We start from the raw sequence: 12,954 nt of genomic DNA, 5'->3' as shown, positions 1-12,954 counted from the left end.
ACTGAAAAATGAAAGGTGGTCCTTTCATCAAAAAAGGCATCAAACCATTCTGCAATTCTAAGATCATTGTTTTCTGATTTGATGGTCAAGATTGTATAGGTATTTGCCAAGTGTCACTTAAAATAGCTGGACAAGTTTTTTCAGTTAAAATGGGTCGTTTTATAATACTGTTCATGTCTATAGTATGTTCTGTTTTTCAAAGTGCTTCCTTATTATTTGTGAATTAGTGGAGAAATCCCTGGACTTAGAGGCTGGAGAGCTGGGTTCAAGTCCCAGTTTGCTATTTAATAGCTGTGTGCCTTAGGTAAGTCATGGAGAACTCCTGGTCAAATTGGTATCATATGGGATGCGCAGGAAACACGTGGTAAACTGGGAACTGACTTGTGATTTTTTTTAACTTAATCCTCATTAACAAAATTGTGGTGGTAAGTATTCCACTGATAATTTCCCCTATTTTCTAGTTGAGAAAAGTAAGGCAGATTGACCCAAATCATACAGCTTAGTAAAGAGTTAGTTTCCTGACTTCAATACTTGAACTCTCTCCCAACTACCGGGACACAATTAGCAAAGCTCAACTTGTCAGACTTTTACTTATGGTATGCTTTTAGGATGAGAGTAGCAATTCTACTATAAGCTTGTGAACAGAAGTTCAATTGCCTTTATAACATTTGGGTTACAAAGATTTGAGAATATTAGTGAAAACCAAAAGGCACATAGCTGTCTGAATTTCAGATGCAGTTACATTTTGCTGAATGTCATTTGTAAAAATATATAAATGTCATACTATAAATGTGGAAACAAGTGGAAAGGTAAAATAAATAGGAACACGGGAACGCGGGAATAAAACCTAATAAGTTTTTTCAAGACACAAAACATTACAATAAGGAGTAAATGTTTTACAATAGCAATTTCATATTATTTTAAATAAATCAAATAAAAAGACCTTACAAGAAAAGATTTTATTTCATAAAATTTCTCATAGCAGGTAACTTAACAACATCCCAATATTTTTACTCAGAGTACTCTATTCTAATGATGTCTTCCCCTTTTCCTATTCTAAAGTAATCTGTGAACTACAAAACCAGCACTCTTATCAAGTTCTAAGAGGCATAGTTCTGTTATAAATCCATATTTGATTATACACAGACAAGAAACTAGCCACTCAGCTTTTGTCTTTTAAATCATGTAAAATAGAGATGAATAGAAAGCCTAATATACATTATTCTCTTTATTTCTACTTAAAAAAAAATGAAGAGCACTTGTTTTCTCCCTTTCTAGAAAGTTTGTTAATTAAAATTATAAACCTTAGAAAGGTTTTATTTTACCGAGGTAAATATATCCCTATGCAGTATTTTATACTCTTCAAACAAGTAAAGTCATCAGTAAATACAAATATGAGTATTTTTATATACCATTAAAATTAGCTACAATGTCCCCTTCACATATCCAAATTCTTTAAATTGTTGCCCTTTTCCTAAGAAGTAAAACTGTTTTAAAGACTGAACTGAAAAATTTGATTAGCTTGTATATGCTACAGTCTCTTTAGTCGCTATAAACATTCAACAGCTTCCTTAAAGACCTATAGATTCCACTTTTCCCACTTGAGGGGCCTAGGGTAGAGCCATCAGGCTGCCAGAGCACGAGGCTGAGGCTTGGGTTTCCTCTCTGAAGGCCATTGGAAGCCTGTGGCTCCAATACCAAGATTCGCCCTATAGGGCAGCGGGAATCTAGTTGCTGTTTTCTACATTTAAGTTCCCTAAAAGGGCTTGCAGTAGGACTAAGAATTAAATTTGAGAAGATACACCACAAGTAATTGAGAGGTAATTTTAATACCACTTTGTATAGAAAGCACTAATGAAAATGAATGGATGTTTACCGAATTCACTTTCGCAGAATTAGGCACTAATCTCTGCAAATTTGAACTTCATCGAAGCCACCTTAATAGTTAAGGGGGAAAAAGGCATTTGCCATTTCTTTGACAATTGGCAATGAAATCCACCACCCTGGTTTTGAGGGAACAGCACCTATCTTTGACAAAATAACGACTGTGTTGAAATAGATGTCTTAAACTATTTGCATCATTTTATATTATGGTAAATATAAAGTGCAGGCTATTCCATGTTGTCACAGTAATCGCTGCTTTGTGATTCTTGGCAGATTTACCCATTTTCATACAAATTCCATGCCAGCCATGTTTCCAAAGATGCATGTGTGATGCAGCAGTTCCATGAAAATGGCATCCTTGCATGCTTCTGTTTCATATAAACTCGAGTATTTAAGCAGGAAGCTGGATAGGTGGCTTCTGACCTTGGGTAATCACTGCTAATAATCCCTGATAACAAGCTTGACATCAGAGTGAAATGCAGGGCTCAGCATTTGCTACTAAACACATCTTCAGTTATGATGTATTATTGTTTTCATTCCCCTGGAAACCCAAGATCAGGTAGTCAGAGGCACATTCTATAAAACAAAACAAACCCAAGACACTTCTAATACCTATAAATCAATTGTAGTACAACTTTTTAATCAGACTTCTAAAGCATTTCATGTTTTTTAGTTTAGTAGTCCTACATATCCTTCCTAGTTGCAAGGAATAAAATATAATTGCCCAAGGCTATCCTCATCACTGCAACACTTACCATTGACTTGAGTTCCAGAAATGGTATTTTTAAACTAAATTACTTTTTGTGGTGGATTCATTTTGATATTTGGCAAAACTAATACAATTATGTAAAGTTTAAAAAAAAAAAAAAAAACTAAATTACTTTGTATGTAATGTAGAGTAGACCCCACCTCTCTTTGTCACTAATTTTCATGACCGAGTGCATTACACCTACCACCTTTCATATGGCAACCACTGAGATGTGCTGTGGTTCAGATGCTCCACATTTGTTTTAATTTTACATTTTTTACATCTCAAACCTTATATTAATCAGTTGTTACAGGCTAACATACTGGCATAGGATGTGAATTCACATTGACCAGATGTGACTCTACTCCCTGTCTTACAAAATGCTGGTGGTCCATTGTCAACTTACATACTTTAAATAGTAAGAAACATATTGTAGTAGTTTTGCTATAGCTATGTGTGTGTGTATATATATATGTATGTTTTATATATAGATTTTATATATATATATAAACATTTTAAAAGTCACAACAAAATTTCTATCTAAAAATTTTTTAAACAACTGTCATACATACATGGGCTTCCCTTGTAGCTCAGTCGGTAAAGAATTTGCCTGCAATTCAGAAGACTTGGGTTTGATTCCTGGATCGGGAGGATTCCCTGAAGAAGGAAATGGCAGCCCACTCCAGTATTCTAGTCTGGAGAATCCCATGGACAGAGGAGCCTGGCAGGCTACCATCCATGGGGTTGCAAGCATCAGACACCATTTAGCAACTAAACCACCACCACCACACATTAAAATAGAAAACACCAATTTAAAATAAAACTCCAATTAATAAATCAAGCCAGACAAGGAGAGAGCAATTTAGACTTTATTTAGTTTTAGTTTTACCTATGTATGTCAGCCTCACAAATGTTTATATCTTAAGAGTGCTGAACTTCAAAATTCCCTTAACATGAACTAAATAATGATTCCAAGGTACTCCACAGTCTTTGAAGAAATTATCTGGTTAGTTCCTATGACAGAACCACACCTCTAGACCTATCTATATAACAGTAAACCCTTAATCTCCATTTCCAATTTAAGACACTAAACTTAAAGATACTAAACTAAAATTCTCAGGGTTTCTTGTAGTTGGCTGCTTGGTTAGTTGCTTGATGTGATTTTATTTGATTTTTAACATGAAAATCTCTTAGTGATACCATTTTAAAATAAGAGAAATCAAGACACAGAGGGGCATAATAACTTGCCCAGTATTATACAGTGGGATTACAAAGAAAGAAACTTCAGCTTACACATTCCAAAAGCTTCAAACTAACTGCTGTTAGCTTTCTTAGCTAATGGAAGCCTAAGGAATTCTCATTTTTAATTCACCCTTTAAGCAAAGCAGAGCTTCAGAAGTAAAAATATCCTGCATAATACTATGTGAGGAATCCAGAAATTATTCTATTTACTTTTTATTACACAAAGTTATATTTTTCTGTCCACAGACATTATAATGATATGAGTCTCAAACTGTGCATACGTTGAAATTTATTTAGGATTACAAAATTCATTTTTCTTCCATGATTGTTAATCTAAGTTACATAAAACTATACTAACATGCCTAGCAGATACAATATCTAAAGGCTGATTGCAACACAGTATGAATATATATATAATGCACCATCCCAAATCATAAAGTAAAACTGCCTTTGAATGAACAAAGTGCATTCATATTGCACTTTTACAATGTTCAGCAGTTCTCAAATATTGAGTGTAACAGATAGGCTCGTTTGAATAATTTAAAACAGATTTTACACTGATGGCATATTGATTTATCCTTGATACACAAACTTCTCATGGCATTCATTAAACCATCTAAAAATGCCCTAACAAACGGAACCTCCATTATAATCTGTTAGCAGGGAAGAGCATGATGTCTTATTTCCTTAGAAGTTTTCAACTGATTTCCTCCCATAACATAAAAATGCTATCATGGAAGGCTGAGCAAATAAATAAATGGATCTGAAATAGCCATATTTGCCAAAGCATTTCATTAGTGGACATCTTTCTGTAAGTGATCCATTTAAGTAAGTGACGCTCCTGTATTGATAACTTATAAGCCATGTGGACTTGTCTCCAGCCTGTGTGTTGTCTTGTTTCTACAGAGTGTTATTGTAACCCTTTGGGCTCAGTCCATGATCGTTGTAATGGCTCAGGATTTTGTGAGTGTAAGACTGGAACAACAGGGCCTAAGTGTGATGAGTGCCTGCCGGGAAATTCCTGGCACTACGGCTGTCAACGTAAGTAACTCTGGGAGCTGCCCTCTGCCTGCTGCAGCATGGCTGATTCTGCTTGTCGAGGCTGGTGCGTGCAGCTTCTCAGAGCAGAAAAAGACCCAAACCGCTGACAAGCTTTAAAAACTACTTAATGCCCCAGCCTACATATAGGAGAGAGAGAGCAATCCATCAGCTGTCCAGCCGGCTCCTTTGAAGCCCATCTTCGTTTCTTCTGATGGTTGGAGCAACTTATATTGAAATATTGTATGCAGATCCATGTACCTGGCCAGACCATAAATTAAGTGGCACAATAGGGACCCAGCTTAGAAATCCTTACCGCAGAATGAAGGGTGATGTGTATGTGGTTAATATATTTCTTGAACTACCCTGGAGCTCCAGAGTTCATAAATTAAATGGTATCTACATAACTTATTATCACCCTTGTATCATACCCATCACTGCCTCTGAACCAAAAACCTAAAGGTAATAAATCTAAGGGACATTTAAATGCCAGGATAAAATAAATGATGAAAATCAATGTTGATTTTAAGCCTCTGAGGTTAGGCACCATGCAGTGAGCTTTACACAGATGCCATTTGGTTCAACTTCATTTTTCTGAGGATTATCAGACCTTCTTAAAAGCTTGTCAAGGCAGGTGGCATGTTGGTGTATTCTGGGAACAGAAATTTAAAAATCTGAGCAGAAGCTTCCTTCTGTCATTCACAACCTTTTCTGCTTTTTAATTCTGCACTAGCTTTCCATTCTATCTGTACACAGTCAGCTTACTAATATTAAAGAGCCACAGAGCCTCTGGAGAGTGCAGCCCGATAGAAAATCATGTAAGCATGTAACTTGAAATATTTTGTTATCCACATTTAAAAAGTAAAAATAAATAGAGGTGGATTTTAACAAATTATTTTATCAAAAAAAACCCTGAAATATTATCATTTCAACATAGAACTAATGTTACATTATTAAGGATATATTTCACTTTTTCAGAGCTTTTGAAATCAGATGTTTACTGCTTACAGAATATCTCAATTAGAACTAGCCATATTGCAAGGCTTAATAGACACATATGTCTACCATATTGGACAGCACAGCTCTAGAGAGTTTTTGCTTAGTTTTCACTTGAAAAAAAAAAAAAAGTGTCAGCATGCAGGAACTATCTAAAGCCAGTTTCTACCAGGGGTGAACAGAATATTTTACCTGCTACTTGTGAAATGTATAGTTATCTGGAGGCTACAGTTCTGCATATTATAAAGCCAAAGTGAAATTTGTTACCATACTAATGCCATGGGCATCAGTAAATTGTGGTGATAACTGAGAAATTGGGCTTTGAGCAGGTCAAGGTTAGGAAGGGATCTAGAAGCTGGAGAGTGAGCATCTCTCACCATGCTGGAGAGTCATTAAAAGAGTCAAATAGTGTCAGAAGTCAGTCAGCACTTCTGTACGTAAGCTGTGGATACGGTCATCGTTTGAAAGTTATACACACTGTAAGTTCCCAGGAAGCATTTTAAGGATCTGAATGAGTTTGGGAAGCCCAAAACAACGTGAGGATCCAGGACTGAGGAGATAGTTGTCATCTAGATATAGAGGCCCACAGAAGGCCAGCAGTCAGGAGGAGAGAAAGACAGACAGAGGAGGGACCAGCATGAAGACTCAAAGCATAGGGAATGAGAGACTTTATAATGAAGACACACCTTTCCAAAGGGAAAGTCTCATGTTAGCTACCTGCTGCAGCAGGACCTAATGAATGAGTTCCTGAAGTGTAATCAGCGAAAGATATTGTAGAGAAAGTAAACAAATCCAGCCTTAGAAGAAACGTATGCCCCAAAAAGGCCTAACTTGATTTTTCTGTGTTAATTTCTGGAGTATTATAAAAAGATATAATGTCATCAGATTTCTTCTTCTGGAATTAGAAGGCTGGATTTAGGCATGGATGTACCACGTAAGTGCTATATAATGTACAAAATGCTCTGTGCCTCAACTCCTAGTTAAGTAGATCAGTGAGATTACAGGAGTAAATACTTTACCCTCATGAGTATTTCTTGAATAACTACTATAAATTAGGTATTGAACTAGCAGTAGAGGCTAAAGGATAAAGAGAGATAGCTGTTCTGGGCATGTGGATGTGAAGTTCATAATCTGGAGTGAGAAGCTGACATGCACCCAACAGTTAGAAGGTAATCAGACCAAGTGCTATGTGCATGCCTTTAGGGAAGCCCAGGTGGGATGTAAGGCATCCTAGAGATGAAGACATTTTGAGTCTTTAGTATTAGTAAAAGCTTTCCTGGATGGAACTTCTTGGGCAAAAAGAGTACATGAGCTAACATGCTCTGCTTCAGAAATATCAAAAGGTATTGATAATTAGAGGGTAAGGAGTATGCATGTTGTGTGTGTGTTGTTTGTGGTGGGATGGGGGTAAAATGTTGAAAAAACAACCATAGACCAGATCAGGTAGTGTCTTGAACGCCAACCTAAGAAGTTTTATCTCATCAGGGAAGAGAAGTGAGGACCTTCCTGCAGGGGTGATATGGGATCCACCATACAGTTTCAAGCAGAGGAGAGGATACAATTCTGCTTTAGAAAGATTATTCTGACTGCTCTGTAAAGGACGGACTGGAACAGGGTGAGACAGGATTTACTATATAAATTTACCGACTTCAGATACACCTTTGAGCACACAATAATTTTATCTCAGTCTGAAATCTTTTCTTCCCTCAACCCAGCTACACAGGGCTGATATTCTGTGTTAAAATATAGAAATCCTTTTGCCAGTTGGTCAATGACTATTGCATTGAGACCCCTAAGTGCTCCCCTGGAATCTCTTAGATATCCTCAAAATCTAACAGGATAATACTTGTCAAAGTGGTTTGCCTTCAGCACCTGCTCCAATACTAGAGCAGGTATCCATACTAATTAGTTAGTGCTCGTAGGCCGATAAGTATTTTTCATATCACTGCTATGTCTGCACATACATGAATGCATTCAGAAATGCCCCTCAGGTCAATCTGTTTTGCTCTCTTCCCTTCTCAGCCGCCTCTCACATCACATGTGCACGCACACATGCTTCTGTTTGCCCTAAGTTGGACCACCCTTGGGTTGGCCACACTGTTAGTGGCAGTGAGAGTGACCTGGCAATGAGAAACCAAGGAAGGAAAAACGTAGTGTTCAAGTAGGGCTGATGGTGGCCTTGGCAGCAATGAGCAGGGATTAGCTGCACAATTAGGGAGTCAGGACCAGGGAGGAGCTGCCGTAAGGATCAGGACAGAGTCCAAGGCATCCAGACACAGGGTTCCAGTCTCCCAGAGGACTGACAAGAGGAGCAGTGTGGAACTGTAGTCCCACAGGACTTGTACTTGGGAAAATACAAGTACAAGAAAATAAAGAGATTCAGTTCCTCACACCGTTGCTTACATCCTATGAATAGAACCAAATGAGCACACACTTCAGCTCTGGAGTCATACAGACCCAAGTCTGAATTCCATCTCCATGCCTTACTACCCACAGGACTTAGCAGAAAGTACTTGGACTCCCTAAACTTAATTTTTCATGTAAAAATTGTGATAAAACTAGAACCTAACACATATGGAAAATAATGAATGTGGAGCTCATGGTACATAGTAAGATCTCAGTTATTATTAGTTTCCAGGTACAAGTTGATGTGTCAAGAACATGTTTGTTTTTTTTTTCTTTTTTTTAAGAATCCATGTTTAACGCTAATTGTAGAGTGATGGTGCAGAAAGTGTGATAAGAATGGCCACTACTGAGTATCAAACTGTTGACCTAGGGGATTCTAAAAATCCCTTGCTCAGACACAAGACTAATTCAAGTGATTGAAACAAAGGTGACCCCTAAAGTAATTGCTTGTCTTCACCTGGGGACATGAAGAGCTCTAGGCTCCTCGGTGACCTTTCTGCCTGAGGGGCCACTGGTTGTAGGCGCCATAAATGTAAACTGGTCTCTCTGCCAAAAGGGGAAACACTTGAAACCCTCCAGAATGAATGGACGTCAGGCAGCATGGAGCACGTGGTTCAGGAAAGAGTGCAGAAATATAAAGACGTCAAGGAGGACGGGCAGAATCGAACTTAGTCTTACGGTTGCTCCACAGAAGAATAAGATTGAGGAGAGATTCTTTTTTTATGCACCTCTTTGAAATCCACCAGAGAATAAAGATGAACCTTCTAAAGAAAAAGTAACGTTTCATGTTTCACATAAAATGTGGTTGGTTAACATGTGTTAGAAAATAACGAAACACTTGTTAAGGGTGCCAGGAAGACTAGACATAAGGAAGGTGGTTTTTTTTGTTGTTGTTTGGAAGATGAAATGAAAATTCCTACACACAGAACCAGTGGGGCTGATGAAGAGATGTATTGTCTTCCTGAAGAAAGTATAAGCTACATTGGAATATCAGATAATATTAAAGCCACCAATTTCCCCACGTTGTTACCTAATTTGTATGGATACTAATGGTGCTTTCAGGAGAACTTACAGTGTGAATATTTGGATTAAAGTTAAAATATTTTGTGACATAGCTAAATGTTAAGATTTTGGAAGATATAAGAAATCAAGAACGAAGCATACACAGCAAGGGGAAGGCTGAGAGTCAGTTGCTGGGTCACGGCCTAGAGTATCAAGATATGTGTTCTTGGAAGGGATCAGTACATCTATTACCAAGAACAAAAAAACATGTGTTTAGTAGGAAGCTCAGTGGTCTGATCAAGAAGAGTTTCTAATTAAATTTGATCGGAATATAGTAAAAATGGTCTTGTAAAACTGTAAAACCAGAAATTGCGGCAAACCACAAAATTTTTAAAAGGGCAACAATTATTCTTGGGAGAAAAATGAAAGTTGGGAAATGGAATTCCATTGCTTAGGTGTATGCCTTCCGGAGAATGCATAATAAGTCTGTTTGTTTTTACTGCTGCTTAGAAAATTATCACCAATTACCACATATTTAGTAGCTCAGAACAACACAAATTTATCATCTTACAGGTCTGTATTTAGAAGCCAAACAACGGTCTCCCTGGGCTAAGATCAAGGTGTTGGCAGGGCTGTATTCCAGTCAGGCTGTAAGGGGAAAGTCTGCTTCCTTGCCTTTTCTGTCTTCTGGATGCCACCTGCACTCTGTTCCTCGTGGCCCTGTTCTTCACCCTTCAAAGCCATAAACTTCCCATTTCTCTGTGCCTTTTCTTCTGTCCTATATCTTTCTCTAACCGCAGCCTGGACACAGTCTCTACTTTTAAGGACCCATGTGATTAGAATGGGAACACACAGATAGGATAATCTTCCCATCTGAAATCCCTTAATTTAATCGCATCCCTTTTGTCATGTAAGGGAACAGGTTCCGGGAATTCAGATATAGACATCTTTGGGGAGATATTTTTCTCTGCCTACCACAATTATCATCAAGAATGCCAGCTTTTAATGACAGCGATGAATATGCAGGTGTCATGGAGTTGGAATGTAATTCCTATTTGGAATAAAGATATTCAAAGGTAAAACTTTGAAAGAAATACATAATATGGTTAGAAAAGAGTGATGTATGTCAAGAAGATATAGCCTTGCACTGTGAATTAGAGACTGAAATATTTTTCAGTGAAGATCAAAGATCTTATAGAAAAAGTATTGTGAGTGTGTTTCATAGACTCTTAGAGGATATAGATATTGTCCAAAGCCAAATTAGGAAATCTAAATGCTTTGTAGTATTCCAAATAGGGGTATTCACATATCAAAAATGTGTGTGCTGGCCATTCAGTTGTGTCCGACTCTTTGCGACCCCATGGCCTGTAACCTGCCAGGCTCCTCTGTCCATGGAATTCTCCAGGCAAGAATACTGGAGTAGGTAGCTGTTCCCTTCTCCAGGGGATCTTTCTGATCCAGGGATCAAACCCGGGTTTCCTACATTGCACAGGCAGATTTTTTACCATCTGAACCACCAGGGAAGCCCTCACATATCAAGATATCTGCTAAAAGATGTGTCCTGCTAATTGTTGACTGCATTGATGAGAATTTCTTTACCCAAAAGAGTGGAAGAAGCAGTCAGGAAGCTATTTATACCACTTATTGATAGTAGGGAGATGACAATGTCACATAAGAGAGCAATGCTATTAAAGGCCTTTGAGAGATATTGTCCTGAACTTTAAGAAAAATACAAAATGTTGTTGGGGGGGAAAATAAAATCTTAGACCCTCTTTAAAACACAAACACACATGTTAATTTTTTAAATAAAATCATGCATTGTTTCCAATAGACTACCTAGAGAAAAATGGGAGACTTCTATACTAACCATCGTGACTGTATAAGGATTTCTTATGAAGTTTTGGTGAACATTTAAGTCCCGACTATATGCTAGATACTGTGCTGCAAATTGAGGCTATAGAAACAAACTGCAAAAATGTAGAATGGTGTAGAACTGTGTTAACAAGTTGTTCAAGTGGCAAAGATGTTCAATTTCAGATAACATTTTGTCGTGAGTGGCAAAGACACTAACATAATTTTAGACTGAACAAGGACCAAAATGGTTATAGTTCCCCTGAAACATTCACTGGACAGCCCATAGCAAGAGTCCAGTCACTGGGAAAAAAAAAAAAAACATTTGAACAAAGCAGTGATATAGGAGAGTTTTGTCTTTGATGAAGGATTTCTTCATTTGAAAGAGTTTAAACAGTTTGGTAAGCATGTGGCTTAACATCTTATAGATGTCAACCAGTGTTTGGAGGGCTGTTAGGTAACAGGTAGACTTGTTGGTTCAGGAAGATAGAATAAGGACCAGTGGGTAGAAAGAGAAAGATGTTTCAGCTTAGCATTTTCCAAAAATTATTCTCTCCAGCTGTCTGAGAATATGCAGGATGATGCCTTGGGTTATGATAAATCCCCAGACTCTGGAAAAGCTCACACAGAAGCTGAATGAGCTCCTATGAATGATGCTTGTTGGAGAGTTTCTGCTTAAAAGAGAATTCAAGTGAAAAGACCTCTAGGGGCCTCTCCAAGCTTCCAGCTCTGACTTTCAGACCAAGTTTGCGGGGGCAGAAAGGATGTAGAATGAGAGACACAGCTAGTTTGTGTTAAGAACCGCAGTTTGGCCTCTCAGCTTCCCTCTATAATCTCTCTACCAACAGACAGACTCTCATACTCTCACTAGTCATGTTCTCAGTCCTCAGTTCTGATTTCTAAGAATCAGATTTAAGGCTTACATAACTTCTGTTTCCTGGAGATTAATAGGTTCCCATCATAGCTTTTCTGCTACCATTGTTCAAGGGGATTTATTTTTCTTTCTTATTTTTTTTCCTATGAGATTAATTTCTACAATCCTGACAACTTGTGATCATTAAAATGATGCTTCCAGTTGCTTCTCTGATATGAAGATTTTACTTCCTTGGGCAAATGCCTTGAACCTAACTTGTAATTTTTCAGTTGCTGTGGTTGCAGTCTCTTGCTAGTTGCTGTGTTCCATTGAAATGTCCAGTTCACATTTCATCAGCTGACCTCACATGTTGAATCCATTGACAGGTGGCATATCACTTAAAGAGGAATGTCTGTGATGCTTCAGAGTATTTTCAGTCCTAGACACATGACTTCACTCATTGGGCTCTTATATGTCTACTGCTAAAAATGAATGGCATCACTGAATCCAAGTTTTTAATTTCCTTGCTATCAATTTGAACGCTAGTCTCATTTCCCTTGCTGAGTACCACATACATAACAGTGATGAAAAATAAATACTTGGAAGGGCACTTGATGTTACTGTTTTCAACTCCTAAGGGTGGGAAAGAAGTGCTTGTTAAATAGAACCAGTAGGAGCCTCCCGGAGATAATTTAAAAAGGAAAATATTAGAAAGAAAGAAGATAGAAGGTGGCAATTTGTAGGCATTACAAATATGCTGGGTTGTCCTCCTGAGGGGAGATGGTTCATTTTGTTAACTAGAAGAGTAAACCCAGGGTTGCTTGCAGTTGTGAAATTTCTCCTGATTCAGCAGAACGGCACCACACCACTCAGTCATGCTAATGCCCATCACTTTCCAGTGACAATTCTGTTTTCCACTCATTCCTAATATAAC

General features: G+C 37.8%; 1 protein-coding gene across 8 annotated transcripts in view; it reads left to right on the top strand.

Annotated features, from left to right (window-relative positions):
• NTNG1 (netrin G1) overlaps positions 1-12,954 on the top strand; it is a 370,195-nt gene that overhangs the window by 312,191 nt on the left and 45,050 nt on the right. For 5 of the 8 annotated variants that reach the window (XM_061411010.1, XM_061411013.1, XM_061411009.1 and 2 more), the window contains one exon: positions 4,781-4,915. The exons of the other annotated variants lie outside the window; for them this stretch is intronic. In XM_061411010.1, coding sequence (XP_061266994.1) covers positions 4,781-4,915 — 135 coding nt within the window. The remainder of the gene's footprint in view (positions 1-4,780; positions 4,916-12,954) is intronic. 8 annotated transcript variants of the gene reach the window in all.

This window comes from Bos javanicus, chromosome 3 (genome assembly GCF_032452875.1).
Source record: "Bos javanicus breed banteng chromosome 3, ARS-OSU_banteng_1.0, whole genome shotgun sequence".
In the NCBI taxonomy this organism is placed as follows: Eukaryota; Metazoa; Chordata; class Mammalia; order Artiodactyla; family Bovidae; genus Bos; species Bos javanicus.
This window is presented reverse-complemented; position numbering and strand designations above follow the sequence as displayed.